General features: G+C 51.5%; 1 protein-coding gene across 3 annotated transcripts in view; it reads right to left on the bottom strand.

Annotated features, from left to right (window-relative positions):
* The window catches only part of cadm4 (cell adhesion molecule 4), a 366170-nt gene that overhangs the window by 128753 nt on the left and 218768 nt on the right, over window positions 1–18649 (bottom strand). For all 3 annotated transcript variants that reach the window (XM_041176801.1, XM_041176799.1, XM_041176800.1), the window contains exon 4: window positions 13544–13678. In XM_041176801.1, the coding sequence (XP_041032735.1) occupies window positions 13544–13678 (135 nt within the window). The remainder of the gene's footprint in view (window positions 1–13543; window positions 13679–18649) is intronic.

Raw genomic sequence — 18649 nt, forward strand, 5'->3', positions numbered from 1 at the left:
TGCTGCGCTCCCTCAGTACTGACCCTCCTACAGTGCAGCACTCCCACAGTACTGACCCTCCGACATTGCAGCGCTCCCTCAGTAGTGACCCTCTGACTGTGCAGCACTCCCTAAGTACTGACCCTCCGACAATGCAGCACTCACTCAGTACTGACCCTCCGACATTGCAGTGCTCCCTCAATACTGACCCTCTGACTGTGCCGCACACCCTCAGTACTGACCATCCGACAGTGGAGCATTCACTCAGTATTGACCATCCGACAGTGCAGCATTCACTCAGTAATGACCCTCCGACAGTGCAGCACTCCCTCAGTACTGACTCTCTGACAGTGCAGCACTCCCTCAGTACTGACCCACCGACAGTGCAGCATTCACTCAGTATTGACCCTCCGACAATTCAGCATTCCCTCAGTACTGACCCCCGACATTGCAGCGCTCCCTCAGTACTTACCCTCAGACATTGCAGCGCTTCCTCAGTACTGACCCTCTGACAGTGCAGCACTCCCTCAGTACTGACCCTCTGACAGTGCAGCACTCCCTCAGTACTGACCTTCCAACAGTGCAGCACTCCCTCAGTACTGACCCTCTGACAGTGCAGCACTCACTCAGTACTGACCCTGCGACAGCGCTGCGCTCCCTCAGTACTGACCCTCCGACAGTGCAGCACTCCCTCAGAACTGACCCTCCGACATTGCCTCATTCCCTCAGTACCGACCCTCCAACAGTACAGCACTCCCTCAGTACTGACCCTCTGACAGTGCCGCACGCCCTCAGTACCGACCCTCCGACAGTGCAGGACTCCCTCAGTAGTAACCCTCTGACAGTGCAGTACTCCCTCAGTACTGACCCTCTGATAGCGCAGGACTCCCTCAGTAGTGACGCTCCGACAATCCAGTGCTACCTCAGTTCTGATCCTCCAGCAGTGCAGCACTCCCTTTGTATTGATCCTTCAACAGTGCAAGACTCCCTTAGTGACCCTCTGACAGTGCAGGGCTCCCTCATGACTACCCTCTGACAGATTAGCACTCTCTCAGTACCGACACACCATCAGGGCAGCACTCTCTCACAACTGACCCTCTGACAGTGTAGCACTCACTCACAACTGACCCTCCGACAGTGTTGCACTCCCTCAGTACCGACCCTACGACAGTGCAGGGCTCCCTCAGTACTGACCCTCTGACAGTGCAGCACTCCCTCAGTACTTACCCTTCGACATTGCAGCGCTCCCTCAGTACTGACCCTCTGACAGTGCAGCACTCCCTCAGTACTGACCCTCCGACAGTGCAGCACTCCCTCAGTACTGACCTTCTAACAGTGCAGCACACCCTCAGTACTGACGATCCAACAGTGCAGCACTCCCTCAATACTGACCCTCCGACAGTGCAGTGCTCCCTCAGTATTGGCCCTCCGACAGTGCAGTGCTCCCTCAATACTGACCCTCTGACAGTGCAGTAGTCGCTCAGTACTGACCCTGCGACAGTGCTGCGCTCCCTCAGTACTGACCCTCCTACAGTGCAACACTCCCACAGTACTGACCCTCCGACATTGCAGCGCTCCCTCAGTAGTGACCCTCTGACTGTGCAGCACTCCCTAAGTACTGACCCTCCGACAATGCAGCACTCACTCAGTACTGACCGTCCGACATTGCAGTGCTCCCTCATTACTGACCCTCTGACTGTGCCGCACTCCCTCAGTACTGACCATCCGACAGTGGAGCATTCACTCAGTATTGACCATCCGACAGTGCAGCATTCACTCAGTAATGACCCTCCGACAGTGCAGCACTCCCTCAGTACTGACTCTCTGACAGTGCAGCACTCCCTCAGTACTGACCCACCGACAGTGCAGCATTCACTCAGTATTGACCCTCCGACAATTCAGCATTCCCTCAGTACTGACCCTCCGACATTGCAGCGCTCCCTCAGTACTTACCCTCAGACATTGCAGCGCTTCCTCAGTAATGACCCTCTGACAGTGCAGCACTCCCTCAGTACTGACCCTCTGACAGTGCAGCACTCCCTCAGTACTGACCTTCCAACAGTGCTGCGCTCCCTCAGTACTGACCCTCCGACAGTGCAGCACTCCCTCAGAACTGACCCTCCGACATTGCCGCATTCCCTCAGTACCGACCCTCCAACAGTACAGCACTCCCTCAGTACTGACCCTCTGACAGTGCCGCACTCCCTCAGTACCGACCCTCCGACAGTGCAGGACTCCCTCAGTAGTAACCCTCTGACAGTGCAGTACTCCCTCAGTACTGACCCTCTGACAGCGCAGGACTCCCTCAGTAGTGACGCTCCGACAATCCAGTGCTACCTCAGTTCTGATCCTCCAGCAGTGCAGCACTCCCTTCGTATTGATCCTTCAACAGTGCAAGACTCCCTTAGTGACCCTCTGACAGTGCAGGGCTCCCTCATGACTACCCTCTGACAGATTAGCACTCTCTCAGTACCGACACACCATCAGGGCAGCACTCTCTCACAACTGACCCTCTGACAGTGTAGCACTCACTCACAACTGACCCTCCGACAGTGTTGCACTCCCTTAGTACCGACCCTACGACAGTGCAGGGCTCCCACAGTACTGACCCTCTGACAGTGCAGCACTCCCTCAGTACTTACCCTTTGACATTGCAGCGCTCCCTCAGTACTGACCCTCTGACAGTGCAGCACTCCCTCAGTACTGACCCTCCGACAGTGCAGCACTCCCTCAGTACTGACCTTCTAACAGTGCAGCACACCCTCAGTACTGACGATCCAACAGTGCAGCACTCCCTCAATACTGACCCTCTGACAGTGCAGTGCTCCCTCAATACTGACCCTCTGACAGTGCAGTACTCGCTCAGTACTGACCCTGCGACAGCGCTGCGCTCCCTCAGTACTGACCCTCCAACAGTGCAGCACTCACTCAGAACTGACCCTCCGACATTGCCGCACTCCCTCAGTACCGACCCTCCGACAGTGCAGTACTCCCTCAGTAGAGACCCTCTGACAGTGCAGCACTCCCTCAGTAGTGACCCTCTGACAATCCAGTGTTCCCTCAGTACTGATCCTCCAACAGTGCAGCACTCCCTTCGTATTGATCCTTCAACAGTGCAGGACTCCCTAAGTGACCCTCTGACAGTGCAGGGCTCCCTCATGACTACCCTCGGACAGATTAGCACTCTCTCAGTACCGAACCTCCGTCAGGGCAGCATTCTCTCACAACTGACCTTCTGACAGTGCAGCACTCACTCACAACAAACCCTCTGACAGTGCAGCACTCACTCACAACTTACCCTCCAACAGTGCAACACTCTCTCAATACTGACTCTCCAACAGTTCAGCACTCCCTCAGTACTGACCCTCCGACAGCGCGGCACTCCCTCAGTACTGACCCTCCGACAGTGTAGCACTCCCTCAGTACCGACCCACCCACGGTGCACCACTCCCTCAGTACCGACCCTCCGACAGTGCAGCAGACCCTCAGTACCGACCCTACGACAGTGCAGGGCTCTCTCCGTACATACCCTCTGATAGTGCAGCACGCCCTCAGTTCTGACCCTCCGACAGTGCAGTGCTCCCTCAATACTGACCTTCTGACATTGCAGCACTCCCTCAGTACTGACCCTCCGACAGTGCAGCATTCACCAGTATTGACCCTCCGACAGTGCAGCATTCACTCAGTATTGACCCTCCTACAGTGCAGCACTCCCCCAGTACTGACCCTCCGACAGTGCAGCATTCACTCAGTATTGACCCTCCGACAATTCAGCATTCCCTCAGTACTGACCCTCCGACATTGCAGCGCTCCCTCAGTACTTACCCTCCGACATTGCAGTGCTCCCTCAATACTGACCCTCTGACTGCCGCACTCCCTCAGTACTGACCATCCGACAGTGGAGCATTCACTCAGTATTGACCCTCCGACAGTGCAGCAATCCCTCAGTACTGACCCTCCGACATTGCAGTTCTCCCTCAGTACTTACCCTCAGACATTGCAGCGCTTCCTCAGTACTGACCCTCTGACAGTGCAGCACTCCCTCAGTACTGACCCTCTGACAGTGCAGCACTCCCTCTGTACTCACCTTCCAACAGTGCAGCACTCCCTCAGTACTGACCCTCTGACAGTGCAGTACTCGCTCAGTACTGACCCTGCGACAGTGCTGCGCTCCCTCAGTATTGACCCTCCGACAGTGCAGCACTCCCTCAGAACTGACCCTCCGACATTGCCGCATTCCCTCAGTACCGACCCTCCAACAGTACATCACTCCCTCAGTACTGACCCTCTGACAGTGCCGCACGCCCTCAGTACCGACCCTCCGACAGTGCAGAACTCCCTCAGTAGTAACCCTCTGACAGTGCAGTACTCCCTCAGTACTGACCCTCTGACAGTGCAGCACTCCCTCAGTAGTGACGCTCCGACAATCCAGTGCTCCCTCAGTTCTGATCCTCCAACAGTGCAGCACTACCTTCGTATTGATCCTTCAACAGTGCAGGACTCCCTTAGTGACCCTCTGACAGTGCAGGGCTCCCTCATGAGTACCCTCTGACAGATTAGCACTCTCTCAGTACCGACCCTCCATCAGGCCAGCACTCTCTCACAACTGACCCTCTGACAGTGTAGCACTCACTCACAACTGACCCTCTGACAGTGCAGCACTCACTCACAACTTACCCTCCAACACTGCAACACTCTCAATACTGACTCTCCAACAGTTCAGCACTCCCTCAGTACTGACCCTCCGACAGCGCGGCACTCCCTCAGTACTGACCCTCCGACAGTGTAGCACTCCCTCAGTACCAACCCTACGACAGTGCAGGGCTCCCTCAGTACTGACCCTCTGACAGTGCAGCACTCCCTCGGTACTGACCCTCCGACAGTGCAGTGCTCCCTCAATACTGACCTTCTGACAGTGCAGCACTCCCTCAGTACTGACCCTCCGGCAGTGCAGCATTCACTCAGTATTGACCCTCCGACAGTGCAGCATTCACTCAGTATTGACCCTCCTACAGTGCAGCACTCCCTCAGTACTGACCCTCCGACAATGCAGCATTCACTCGGTATTGACCCTCCGACAAGTCAGCATTCCCTCAGTACTGATCCTCCGACATTGCAGCACTCCCTCAGCACTGACCCTCCAACAGTGCAGCACTCCCTCAGCACTGACCCTCCGTCAGTGCAGCACTCCCTCAGTATCGACCCTCCGACAGTGCAGCAGTCCCTCAGTACTGACCCTCTGACTGTGCTGGGCCCCTTCAGTACTGACCCTCCGACAGTGCAGCACTCCCTCAGTACCGACCCTCCGACAGTGCAGCACTCCCTCAGTACTGACCCTCCGACAGTGCAGCGCTCCCTCAGTACTGACCATCCGACAGTGCAGCGCTCCCTCAGTACCTACCCTCTGACAGTGCAGCACTCCCTCAGTACTGACCCTCTGTCAGTGCTGCGCTCCCTTAGTACTGACCCTGTGACAGTGCAGCACTCCCTCAGTACTGACCCTCTGACCGTGCAGCGCTCCCTCAGTACTGACCCTCCGACAGTGCAGCACTCCCTCAGTACCGACCCTCCGACAGTGCAGCACTCCCTCAGTACTGACCCTCTGACAGTGCAGCACTCCCTCAGTACTGGCACTCTGACTGTGCAGGGCTCCCTCAGTACTGACCCTCCGACAGTGCAGCACTCCCTCAGTACCGACCCTCCGACAGTGCAGCACTCCCTCAGTACTGATCCTCCGACAGTTCAGGGCTCCCTCAGTACTGACTCTCCAACAGTGCAACGCTCCCTCAGTACTGACTCTCCGACAGTGCAGCACTCCCTCAGTAGTGACCCTCCGATAGTGCAGCGCTCCCTCAGTACTGACCCTCTGACAGTGCAGCACTCCCTCAGTACTGACGCGCCGACAGTGCAGCGCTCCCTCAGTACTGACCCTCTGACAGTGCAGCACTCCCTCAGTACTGACCCTCTGACAGTGCAGCACTCCCTCAGTACTGACCTTCCAACAGTGCAGCACTCCCTCAGTACTGACCTTCCAACAGTGCAGCACTCCCTCAGCACTGACCCTCTGACAGTGCAGGGCTCCCTCGGTACTGACCCTCTGACAGTGCAGCACTCCCTCAGTACTGGCACTCTGACTGTGCAGGGCTCCCTCAGTACTGACCCTCCGACAGTGCAGCACTCCCTCAGTACCGACCCTCCGACAGTGCAGCACTCCCTCAGTACTGATCCTCCTACAGTTCAGGGCTCCCTCAGTACTGACTCTCCAACAGTGCAACGCTCCCTCAGTACTGACCCTCCGACAGTGCAGCACTCCCTCAGTACTGACCCTCCGATAGTGCAGCGCTCCCTCAGTACTGACCCTCCGACAGTGCAGCGTTCCCTCAGTACTGACCCTCCGACAGTGCAGCACTCCTTCAGTACTGACCCTCCGACAGTGCAGCTCTCCCTCAGTACTGACCCTCTGACAGTGCAGCACTCCCTCAGTACTGACGCGCCGACAGTGCAGCGCTCCCTCAGTACTGACCCTCTGACAGTGCAGCACTCACTCAGTACTGACCCTCTGACAGTGCAGCACTCCCTCAGTACTGACCCTCCGACAGTGCAGCACTCCCTCAGTACTGACCCTCTGACAGTGCAGCACTCCCGCAGCACTGACCCTCTGACAGTGCAGCACTCCCTCAGTACTGACCCTCTGACAATGGGACACAGATTAAAGAGAATTGGGAAAAGAACCAGAGGATGGAGATGAGGAGAATTTTTTTTTGACACAGCGAGTTGTTGTGATCTGGAAGGCGCTGCCTGAAAGGGCGGTGGAAGCAGTTTTAATAGGAACTTTCAAAAGGGGGGAATTAGATAAATACTTGAAGGGAGAAAATTCCAGGACTGTGGGGGAAAGAGCAGTGGCGAGGGCGGGGGTGTGGGAGGGTGGGCGGGGGGGTGGTGGGGGGGGGGGGTGCGGTGGGGAATGGGTTTGCATGGGGGGGAATGGGTTTGGAGGGGGAGCGGGGGAGAACGGCGACTAATTGAATAGATCTTTCAAAGAGCCAGCACAGGCCTGATGGGCCGAACAGCCTCCTTCTTTGCTGTGTGACGCAAATGATCCTTAAAACTAATTTCTGAAGTGGGATTCGATGCTTTTGGCCGTTTCTGAATGTCAGCTGTTGGGAAGGATTGCGGAATCAGTGTGTTTGGTGATTCATGCTTTGAGAATGTAAAATTGAGAAGGCCAAGAGTGGCACCAAATGTGCACACTGGCATTCCTCATCCCGAACCTTCGCCCCAAACGATTATGTTATTACTCTAAAACTGCAGCCTTCAAACTCTTCACTGGTCCAAATGATTCCTGTCAGTGCAATTTGATGCCATCAATCCCTTCAACCAGCCATTTCTTGATGAATATCTCTAACCCTGCAATCTGTACTGGAAAACCTTCCCATGAATAATTCAATACATGATAGATTTGGAACATCAGGATTTATGCACCTAGTGGTAACCATCCACAAGGTGCATTTCTCTATTTATCCGCACTCTCTTTCTATCTCTCCCTCCCCCTCTCAGCAGCAACTTGCGTTTATATAGCACCTCCAACACAGCAAATTGTCCCAAGGAGGGATTGTGGAGTCACAAGGGCACAGGGGGAGGCCATTCAGCCAATTGAGTCCATGCTGGCTCTCTGACGGGCAATCCAGTCGGTCCCATTGCCCCTGCTCTGTCCCCGTATCCCCCTGCAAGTTTATTTCCCTCAAGTGCCCGTTCAATTTCCTTTTGAAATCATTCATCATTTCCGCTTCCACCACCATCATGGGTAGCGGGTTTTAGGTCATTACCACTTGCTGGGTAAAAAAGTTCTTCACTTGACCCTCCCATACCTCCTCATCTCTTGCCCAAAGCCTTAAATCTGTGTCCCCCCGCCCCACCATTTCTAATGCGCACAGCCTTTCATTGTCTACCTTATCCACGCCCGTCATAATCTTGTATACCCCTATCAGATCGCCCCTTAACCTCCTTTGTTCCAAGTGCCCCTGCACCTATTATCTTGGAGCTCAGGGCCTGTGGTTGAACACAGAGCGGTTGAAAGGAATGCATCACAAAAAGCGTGAATAAACTGGAATTCAGTGAGAGTGGGAATTAGGTGAAGAGGTGGGTAGGAGATTTTTTTTTGCCTCCAATGCTTGTAGTGTCATGTATTCGCCGGTTTGCTGTGTATCTATTATATCTGACATACCTCAGAGCAATGCGGCGATGACGCTAGTTCTAAATCTAAACAGGTTTATTTACCCTACTTTAAAATAACTCAGTAATCACAGGATTTCTACACACATGCTCTCAACTGGGCTGAATGGCCTCCTCCTGCTCCTGAGCACGGTATTCCTGTAGCCCAGACTCCGGAACCTTTTCTAGTGTCAGTTACTTAAGTTGTTTAGCTCCTTCTGCAATTAAGCTAGATTAGTGGACAGACTAACATAATCAAACACAGATCAATTATACCACTGAACGCTACAGTGAGTATTTAACATTTTTGTCCAGTGGTTTTGTATTTAGTAGCACGTAGAAAAAAAAGAAAAGAGACAACAAATGAAAAAGGAGAGCCAAAAATAATCTAGATATGGCTGTGCATCAGGGCCTGCAGAATGTAGGCGTCTGTGGACAGCGGTGCTGAGTGAGCACATCTGCAGTCGGTGTCACCATCAATCTCTCTGCCTCAGAATCATTGGGCTGGAGAGCGAGGTCGGATGACCCTGACGCATAATCGGGAGGGTTAGAGTGTTGTCCGGACAGATTCCTCCAGATTCAACACATCTCCTGAAGAGGTAGGGGTTCAGAACGGGGGAGGTGGGGGAATGGGGGGGGCGGTGCGGAGGGTGCGTGGGATGAGGTGAGGCTGGGCCAGGTGAGACGGAGAACGAGGAGGGAAGTTGTTCAAATGGAGGGGTGCGCCAGGGAGATTGGGGGACGGTATAGGGGGATTCAAGATGAAGTGGCCAGGTAGTGTGGGTTGTATCGAGAGTGGCCCATGGTTTGTTGGCAGCTGGTCCCAGGGTAAGTGACATATTGAGCTGGCATAATGGAGAGGGTGGGGGTCAGGGGGAGGGATCCAGTCGCTGTGCTCCATCTTCAGGACCAACAACTTAGAGAAGAGAGGGCAAGGGGGTCCGGTATCAACAGTGCCGGGAACGAGGGGCTTAATTAAAGGAAGGGACCACAAAGGGTTATAATCCCTCAATTTAAAAAAAAAAATTCTTTCATGGGGTGTGAGTGTCACTGGCAAGGCCTGCATTTGTTGCCCATCCCTAACTGCCCTTGAACTGACTGTATTAGGGCATTTCAGAGTCAGCCACATCACTGTGGGTCTGGAGTCACGTGTAGGCCAGACCAGGTAAGGACAGCAGATTTCTCTCCTTAAAGGGGCATTAGTAACCCAGATGGGTTTTTACAACAATCCATGATAAGTGCATGGTCACCATCACTGAAACTAGTGATCAATTCCAGATTTATTCATTGAACTTAAGTTCAACTCAGCAGCCAGAATGGGATTTGAACCTGTCTCTCTGGATTATTAGATCAGCCTCCATCTCCCCCTCAGCCACATACACACTGGCCTCGGGGAAGGAGGTGAACATGTGCCTGGTATGGGAAAGAGGGCATCCCTTCCATGGGACATTGACCCCAGTACTGGGGCAGGAAGGAGCTGTATCATTGAACAGGTTCCACCTGAACTAGGCTGAGAGCAAGAGGCCTAGTGGTAAGGATGCAAATGGTGGTCACAAGGACTTTGTGAATGGGAGGGGAGTGGGTTAGGTACGAATTGTTCACAGTTCAAAAACTAACAACAAGGAAGCACGTGGAGTGACCGTCAGAAATTGTGCTCGAGACAGCACCTTCCAAACCCACGACCTCTACCATCTAGAAGGACAAGGGCAGCAGACACATGGGGACACCACCACCTGGAAGTTCCCTTCCAAGTCACTCACCATCCTGACTTGGAAATATATCAGCCGTTCCTTCACTGTCGCTGGGTCAAAAGCCTGGAGCTCCCTCCCTAACAGCACTGTGGGTGTACCTACACCACATGGACTGCAGCGGTTCAAGAAGGCAGCTCACCACCACCTTCTCAAGGGGCAATTAGGGATGGGCAATAGATGCTGGGCCCAGTGACGCCCACATCCTGTGAATGAAGGACCAAAAGTTCGGTCAAAGCAGGAGGTTTTAAGGAGTGTTTCGAAGGGGTGGAGAAAGAGAGAGAGAGAAAGACAGACACAGTGAGACAGAGAGGGCTGGGAAGGGAGAGAGAGAGGTGGAGAGGTTTAGGGAGGGAATTCCAGAGCTCAGGGCCCCAGGCAGCTGAAGGCACAGCCGCCAATGGTGGAGCGATGGGAATCGGGGGATGGTCAAGAGGCCAGAATTGGAGGAGGGCAGAGATCTTGGAGGGTTGGAGGAGGTTACAGAGATAGGGAGGGTTGAAGGGGCTGGAGGAGGTTACAGAGATAGGGAGGGGTGTAGGGGCTAGAGGAGGTTACAGAGATAGGGAGGGTTGTAGGGGCTGGAGGAGGTTACAGAGATAGGGAGGGTTGTAGGGGCTGGAGGAGGTTACAGAGATAGGGAGGGTTGTAGGGGCTGGAGAGGGTTGAAGGAAAGCAGAATGTCAATATTCCTTTAGAACTGCAAGTAAATGTATTAAATAATTGAAAAATCACAGAATTATAAAATATAAAATATATGTATCGAGATACAAAGCTGAAAAGCCTTCAGTAACATTCTCTATGTAAACCAATTAATGTTTCGATCGATTCGCTAGAACTGGTGTTTAAGATAATTAAAGGATTCAGTAAGGTCGATGGAGAGAAACTATTTCCTCTGAGGGGGTGGGGGGAATCCAGAACAAGGTGGCAGAGCCTTAAAACTCGAGCCAGGCCGTTCAGGGGGTGATGTCAGGAAGCACTTCTTCACACAAAGGGGAGAGGAAATCTGGAACTCTCTCTCCCCCTCCCCACGAAAAACCTGTCAGGGCTGGGAGGGGTCAATTGGAAAGTTGACAGATTATGATTGGGACAGGGGATGAAGTGTTACGGAACCAAGGGTGGAGTTAAGGCACAGGTCAGACATGATCTGATAGAATGGAGGGACAGTCTTGAGGGGTTGAATGGCCTCCATCCATTGCTAGGTCAATGCTATCTGGCCTGATTTATCTCTCTGAAAGTTTTAAGGAGAGGTAAATGTTTTCCACAGTGTCCAATCTTGAACATTTAATGAACGGTTATATACTTTCATTAAACTGAATCACATCACCTTCCAAACCCACGACCTCTATCACCTAGAAGGACAAGGGTAGCAGACACATGGGGAACACCACCACCTGGAAGTTCCCCTCCAAGCCACTCACCATCCTGACTCGGAAATATATCGGCCGTTCCTTCACTGTCGCCGGGTCAAAATCCTGGAACTCCCTCCCTAACAGCACTGTGGGTGTACCTACCCCACATGGACTGCAGCGGTTCAAGAAGGCAGCTCACCCCCACCTTCTCAAGGGGCAATTAGGGATGGGCAATAAATGCTGGGCCCAGCCAGTGATGCTTGCATCCCAAAATATTTTCTATTGAATTCATAAGAGGCTGCTATTTCACTGATGCAGGCACACACCACTTTTTTACAATATGTGAATTATGGGGAACTCAGGCTTTGCAGAAAATCCAACAAATCTTTGGAATATGTGCGCTGAGTGAGGCTGGGAGCCTGATTTAAAATACAGCCAGTTCTTAACCTTCAGTATTCTGATTGCATGAAGGGACCCGAAGCCAAAATGCTTCGGAGTGAACCTGCTCCTTCATTTTCCCACAAATAAGTGTTTATGAATTGGTAGCTCCAAGCTCCGAGTAAGAGGGGTAGTGAGGGGTAGCTGCTGTGTAAAATGGACCACCCCAGTTTTGCATTCCATTCCGGCTAAGAGCCACATTCAACCCAACGCCGCCCCCCCGCCACCCCCCACCCACCCCCCCCAACCCCCCCCGCCTCCCAAACAACCACACCCCAGAAGCATCTTTGTGAGAGGAACTGGGCACAGTCTGAGGCTTCCACACACCTCGCAGATCTTGTTGGCACTGAAGGAGTTCAGACATGAAGAATGGATTAGAGGGAGGAGGCCAGTCAGTGGCGAGTGAAATGTACCCTCAGGAAGAGAAGGCTCAATCGAACTTTACTCTGTATCTGACCCCGTGCTGTACCTGTCCTGGGAGTGTTTGATGGGGACAGTGTAGAGGGAGTTTTACTCTGTATCTAACATTGTGCTGTACCTGTCCTGGGAGTGTTTGATGGGGACAGTGTAGAGGGAGCTTTACTCTTTATCTAACCCCGTGTTGTACCTGTACCTGCGAGTGAGGGGCTGCGAGTTGCATCCAGTGTGGCTCAATTTATGCTACTCTGTGGTTGATTTTCCATGCCCAGAAATCTAGTTGGGAAACTGGACCCTCCGACAGTGCAGCGCTCCCTCAGTACTGACCCTCTGACAGTGCAGCACTCCCTCAGTACTGACCCTCCAACAGTGCAGCGCTCCCTCAGTACTGTCACTCCGACAGTGCAGCACTCCCTCAGTCCTGACCCTCTGACAGTGCAGCACTCCCTCAGTATTGACCCTCTGACAGTGCAGCACTCCCTCAGTACTGACCCTCTGACAGTGCAGCACTCCCTCAGTACTGACCCTCTGACAGTGCAGCACTCCCTCAGTACTGATCCTCCGACAGTGCAGCACTCCCTCAGTACTGACCCTCCGACAGTGCATCACCCTCTCAGTACTGATCCTCTGACAGTGCAGCACGCCCTCAGTACTGACCCTCCGACAGTGCAGCACTCCCTTACTACTGATCCTCTGACAGTGCAGCACTCCCTCAGTACTGGCCCTCCGACAGTGCAGCACTCCCTCAGTACTGATCCTCCGACAGTGCAGCACTCCCTCAGTACTGACCCTCCGACAGTGCATCACCCTCTCAGTACTGATCCTCTGACAGTGCAGCACGCCCTCAGTACTGACCCTCCGACAGTGCAGCACTCCCTCAGTACTGATCCTCTGACAGTGCAGCACTCCCTCAGTACTGGCCCTCCGACAGTGCAGCACTCCCACAGTACTGACCCTACGGCAGTACAGCACTCCCTCAGTACTGTCCCTCTGACAGTGCAGCACTCCTTCAGTACTGTCCCTCTGACAGTGCAGCGCTCCCTCAGTACTGACCCTCTGACAGTGCAGCACTCCCTCAGTACTGACCCTCTGACAGTGCAGCATTCCCTCAGTACTGATCATTTGACAGGGTAGCACTCTAGTCAGTTACCGGGAAGAGGAGGGGAAATGGCACTTGGCTAGTTGCTCATTCTGAGAGCCGTAGCAGATAACATGGGCCGAATGGCCTGATTTTGCACGATAACAATTCTGTGGCTCTGTGATCCTGCAGTGCCCAAGGTGCAGCCGTGTATTCCTGGGAAGGATGAATACTGCTCTTACCCACCTACTCATCAGGACCTCAGTTTGTGCAGGGCGGCAGCTTAACAACTTTTTGATGTCCTCCTGATAAATCCTTACCCTGAAGTAGTTTCTTGTCTCTGAACCATCGTATCCGGGCTGGTGGTTTACTCCGAGGAACTGTACAGATTAACTCCACCTCCCCATTCTCCACTGGCTCTTCACCCTTCACTTCAACAATTGGTTCCGGGAGCACTGAAATATCAACCAGTTCATAATTAGTTCAAAGTTAACCAAAATCTGAGCACCTCTGCAATCATAGCTTGATCAACAGCCCCTCCACCACCTTCAACATTCACTCCATCCCCATCTCCTACCGTCACTCCTTCCCCCAACTTCAACCTTCACTCCATCCAACACCTTCAACATTCACTCCATCCCCCATCTTCAACATTCACTCCATCCCCAACCTTCAACATTCACTCCATCCAACACCTTCAACATTCACTCCATTCCCATCTTCAACATTCACTCCATCCCCCATCTTCAACATTCACTCCATCCCCATCTTCAACATTCATTCCATCCCCATCTTCAACATTCACTCCAACCCCAACCTTCAACATTCACTCCATCCAACACCTTCAACATTCACTCCATCCAACACCTTCAACATTCACTCCATCCCCCATCTTCAACATTCACTCCATCCAACACCTTCAACATTCACTCCATCCCCCATCTTCAACATTCACTCCATCCCCAACCTTCAACATTCACTCCATCCCCCATCTTCAACATTCACTCCATCCCCATCTTCAACATTCGCTCCATCCCCATCTTCAACATTCGCTCCATCCCCATCTTCAACATTCACTCCATCCCCAACCTTCAACATTCACTCCATCCCCACCTTCAACATTCACTCCATCCCCACCTTCAACATTCACTCCATCCCCATCTTCAACATTCACTCCATCCCCACCTTCAACATTCACTCCATCCCTATCTTCAACATTCACTCCATCCCCAACCTTCAACATTCACTCCATCCCCATCTTCAACATTCACTCCATCCCCAACCTTCAACATTCACTCCATCCCCAACTTTCAACATTCACTCCATCCCCAACTTCAACATTCACTCCATCCCCATCTTCAACATTCACTCCATCCCCATCTTCAACATTCACCCCATCCACCACCTTCAACATTCACTCCATCCCCCATCTTCAAAATTAACTCCATCCTCATCTTCAACATTCGCTCCATCCCCAACATCAACATTCACCCCATCCCCAACTTCAACATTCACTCCATCCCCATCTTCAACATTCACTCCATCCCCAAACTTCAACATTCACTCCATCACCATCTTCAACATTCACTCCATCCCCATCTTCAACATTCCCTCCATCCCCAACCTTCAACACTCACTCCATCCCCATCTACAACATTCACTTCATCCCCCATCTTCAACATTTACTCCATCCACATCTTCAACATTCGCTCCAGCCCCATCTTCAACATTCACTTCATCCCCCATCTTCAACATTTACTCCATCCACATCTTCAACATTCGCTCCATCCACATCTTCAACATTCACCCCATCCCCATCTTCAATCTTCACTCCATCCCCACCTTCAACATTCACTCCATCCCCACCTTCAACATTCACTCTATCCCCACCTTCAACATTCACTCCATCCCCATCTTCAACATTCACTCCATCCCTATCTTCAACACTCACTCCATCCCCAACCTTCAACATTCACTCCATCCACATCTTCAACATTCACTCCATCCCCAACCTTCAACATTCACTCCATCCCCAACCTTCAACATTCACTCCATCCCCAACTTCAACATTCACTCCATCCCCATCTTCAACATTCACTCCATTCCCATCTTCAACATTCACCCCATCCACCACCTTCAACATTCACTCCATCCCCCATCTTCAACATTCACTCCATCCTCATCTTCAACATTCGATCCATCCCCATCTTCAACATTCGCTCCATCCCCAACCTTCAACATTCACACCATCTCTAACCTTCAACATTCACTCCATCCCCATCTTCAACATTCACTCCATCCCCATCTTCAACATTCACACCATCCCCACCTTCAACATTCACTCCATCCCCATCTTCAACATTCACTCCATCCCCATCTTCAACATTCACTCCATCCCCATCTTCAACATTCACTCCATCCCCATCTTCAACATTCACTCCATCCCCACCTTCAACATTCACATCATCCCCACCTTCAACATTCATTCCATCCCCATCTTCAACATTCACTCCATCCCCAACCTTCAACATTCACTCCATCCCCATCTTCAACCTTCACTCCATCCCCATCTGCAACCTTCACTCCATCCCCAACCTTCAACATTCACTCCATCCACATCTTCAACATTCGCTCCAGCCCCATCTTCAACATTCACTTCATCCCCCATCTTCAACATTTACTCCATCCACATCTTCAACATTCGCTCCATCCACATCTTCAACATTCACCCCATCCCCATCTTCAACCTTCACTCCATCCCCACCTTCAACATTCACTCCATCCCCACCTTCAACATTCACTCCATCCCCACCTTCAACATTCACACCATCCCCATCTTCAACATTCACTCCATCCCTATCTTCAACACTCACTCCATCCCCAACCTTCAACATTCACTCCATCCACATCTTCAACATTCACTCCATCCCCAACCTTCAACATTCACTCCATCCCCAACCTTCAACATTCACTCCATCCCCAACTTCAACATTCACTCCATCCCCATCTTCAACATTCACTCCATTCCCATCTTCAACATTCACCCCATCCACCACCTTCAACATTCACTCCATCCCCCATCTTCAACATTCACTCCATCCTCATCTTCAACATTCGATCCATCCCCATCTTCAACATTCGCTCCATCCCCAACCTTCAACATTCACACCATCTCTAACCTTCAACATTCACTCCATCCCCATCTTCAACATTCACTCCATCCCCATCTTCAACATTCACACCATCCCCACCTTCAACATTCACTCCATCCCCATCTTCAACATTCACTCCATCCCCATCTTCAACATTCACTCCATCCCCATCTTCAACATTCACTCCATCCCCATCTTCAACATTCACTCCATCCCCAACTTCAACATTCACATCATCCCCACCTTCAACATTCATTCCATCCCCATCTTCAACATTCACTCCATCCCCAACCTTCAACATTCACTCCATCCCCATCTTCAACCTTCACTCCATCCCCATCTGCAACCTTCACTCCATCCCCAACCTTCAACATTCACTCCATCCCCATCTTCAACATTCGCTCCATCCCCATCTTCAACATTCGCTCTATCCCCATCTTCAACATTTACTCCATCCACATCTTCAACATTCGCTCCATCCACATCTTCAACATTCACTCCATCCACATCTTCAACATTCACTCCATCCCCATCTTCAACATTCACTCCATCCCCATCTTCAACATTCACTCCATCCCCATCTTCAACATTTACTCCATCCCCATCTTCAACATTCACTCCATCCCCATCTTCAACATTCACTCCATCCCCATCTTCAACATTCACTCCATCCCCATCTTCAACATTCTCTCCATCCCGATCTTCAACATTCACTCCATCCCCAACCTTCAACATTCACACCATCTCTAACCTTCAACATTCACTCCATCCCCATCTTCAACATTCGCTCTATCCCCATCTTCAACTTTTACTCCATCCCCATCTTCAATATTCACTCCATCCCCATCTTCAACATTCACTCCATCCCCATCTTCAACATTCACTCCATCCCTATCTTCAACACTCACTCCATCCCCAACCTTCAACATTCAGTCCATCCCCATCTTCAACATTCACTCCATCCCCAACCTTCAACATTCACTCCATCCCCAACTTCAACATTCACTCCATCCCCATCTTCAACATTCACCCCATCCCCAACTTCAACATTCACTCCGTCCCCATCTTCAACATTCACTCCATCCCCAAACTTCAACATTCACTCCATCACCATCTTCAACATTCACTCCATCCCCATCTTCAACATTCCCTCCATCCCCAACCTTCAACACTCACTCCATCCCCATCTTCAACATTCACTTCATCCCCCATCTTCAACATTTACTCCATCCACATCTTCAACATTCGCTCCATCCCCATCTTCAACATTCACTTCATCCCCCATCTTCAACATTTACTCCATCCACATCTTCAACATTCGCTCCATCCACATCTTCAACATTCACTCCATCCACATCTTCAACATTCACTCCATCCTCATCTTCAACCTTCACTCCATCCCCAACCTTCAACATTCACTCCATCCCCATCTTCAACCTTCACTCCATCCCCATCTTCAACCTTCACTCCATCCCCAACCTTCAACATTCACTCCATCCCCAACTTCAACATTCACTCCATCCACATCTTCAACATTCGCACCATCCTCATCTTCAACATTCACTCCATCCACATCTTCAACATTCACTCCATCCCTATCTTCAACATTCACTCCATCCAAATCTTCAACATTCACTCCATCCCCACCTTCAACATTCACTCCATCCCCACCTTCAACATTCACTCCATCCCCATCTTCAACATTCACTCCATCCCCATCTTCAACATTACTCCATCCCCATCTTCAACATTCATTCCATCCCCATCTTCAACATTCACTCCATCCCCATCTTCAACATTCACTCCATCCCCATCTTCAACATTCTCTCCATACCCATCTTCAACATTCACTCCATCCCCAACCTTCAACATTCACACCATCTCTAACCTTCAACATTCACTCCATCCCCATCTTCAACATTCACTCCATCCCCATCTTCAACATTCACTCCATCCCCATCTTCAACATTCATTCCATCCCCACCTTCAACATTCACACAATCCCCACATTCAACATTCACTCCATCCCCATCTTCAACATTCACTCCATCCCCATCTTCAACATTCACTCCATCTCCAACTTCAACATTCACTCCATCCCCATCTTCAACATTCACTCCATCCCAATCTTCAACATTCACTCCATCCCCATCTTCAACATTCACTCCATCCCCACCTTCAACATTCACTCCATCCCCGTCTTCAACATTCACTCCATCCCCGTCTTCAACATTCACTCCATCCCCAACCTTCAACATTCACTCCATCCCCAAC

Source organism: Carcharodon carcharias, chromosome 29, assembly GCF_017639515.1.
Source record: "Carcharodon carcharias isolate sCarCar2 chromosome 29, sCarCar2.pri, whole genome shotgun sequence".
Taxonomy (NCBI): Eukaryota; Metazoa; Chordata; class Chondrichthyes; order Lamniformes; family Lamnidae; genus Carcharodon; species Carcharodon carcharias.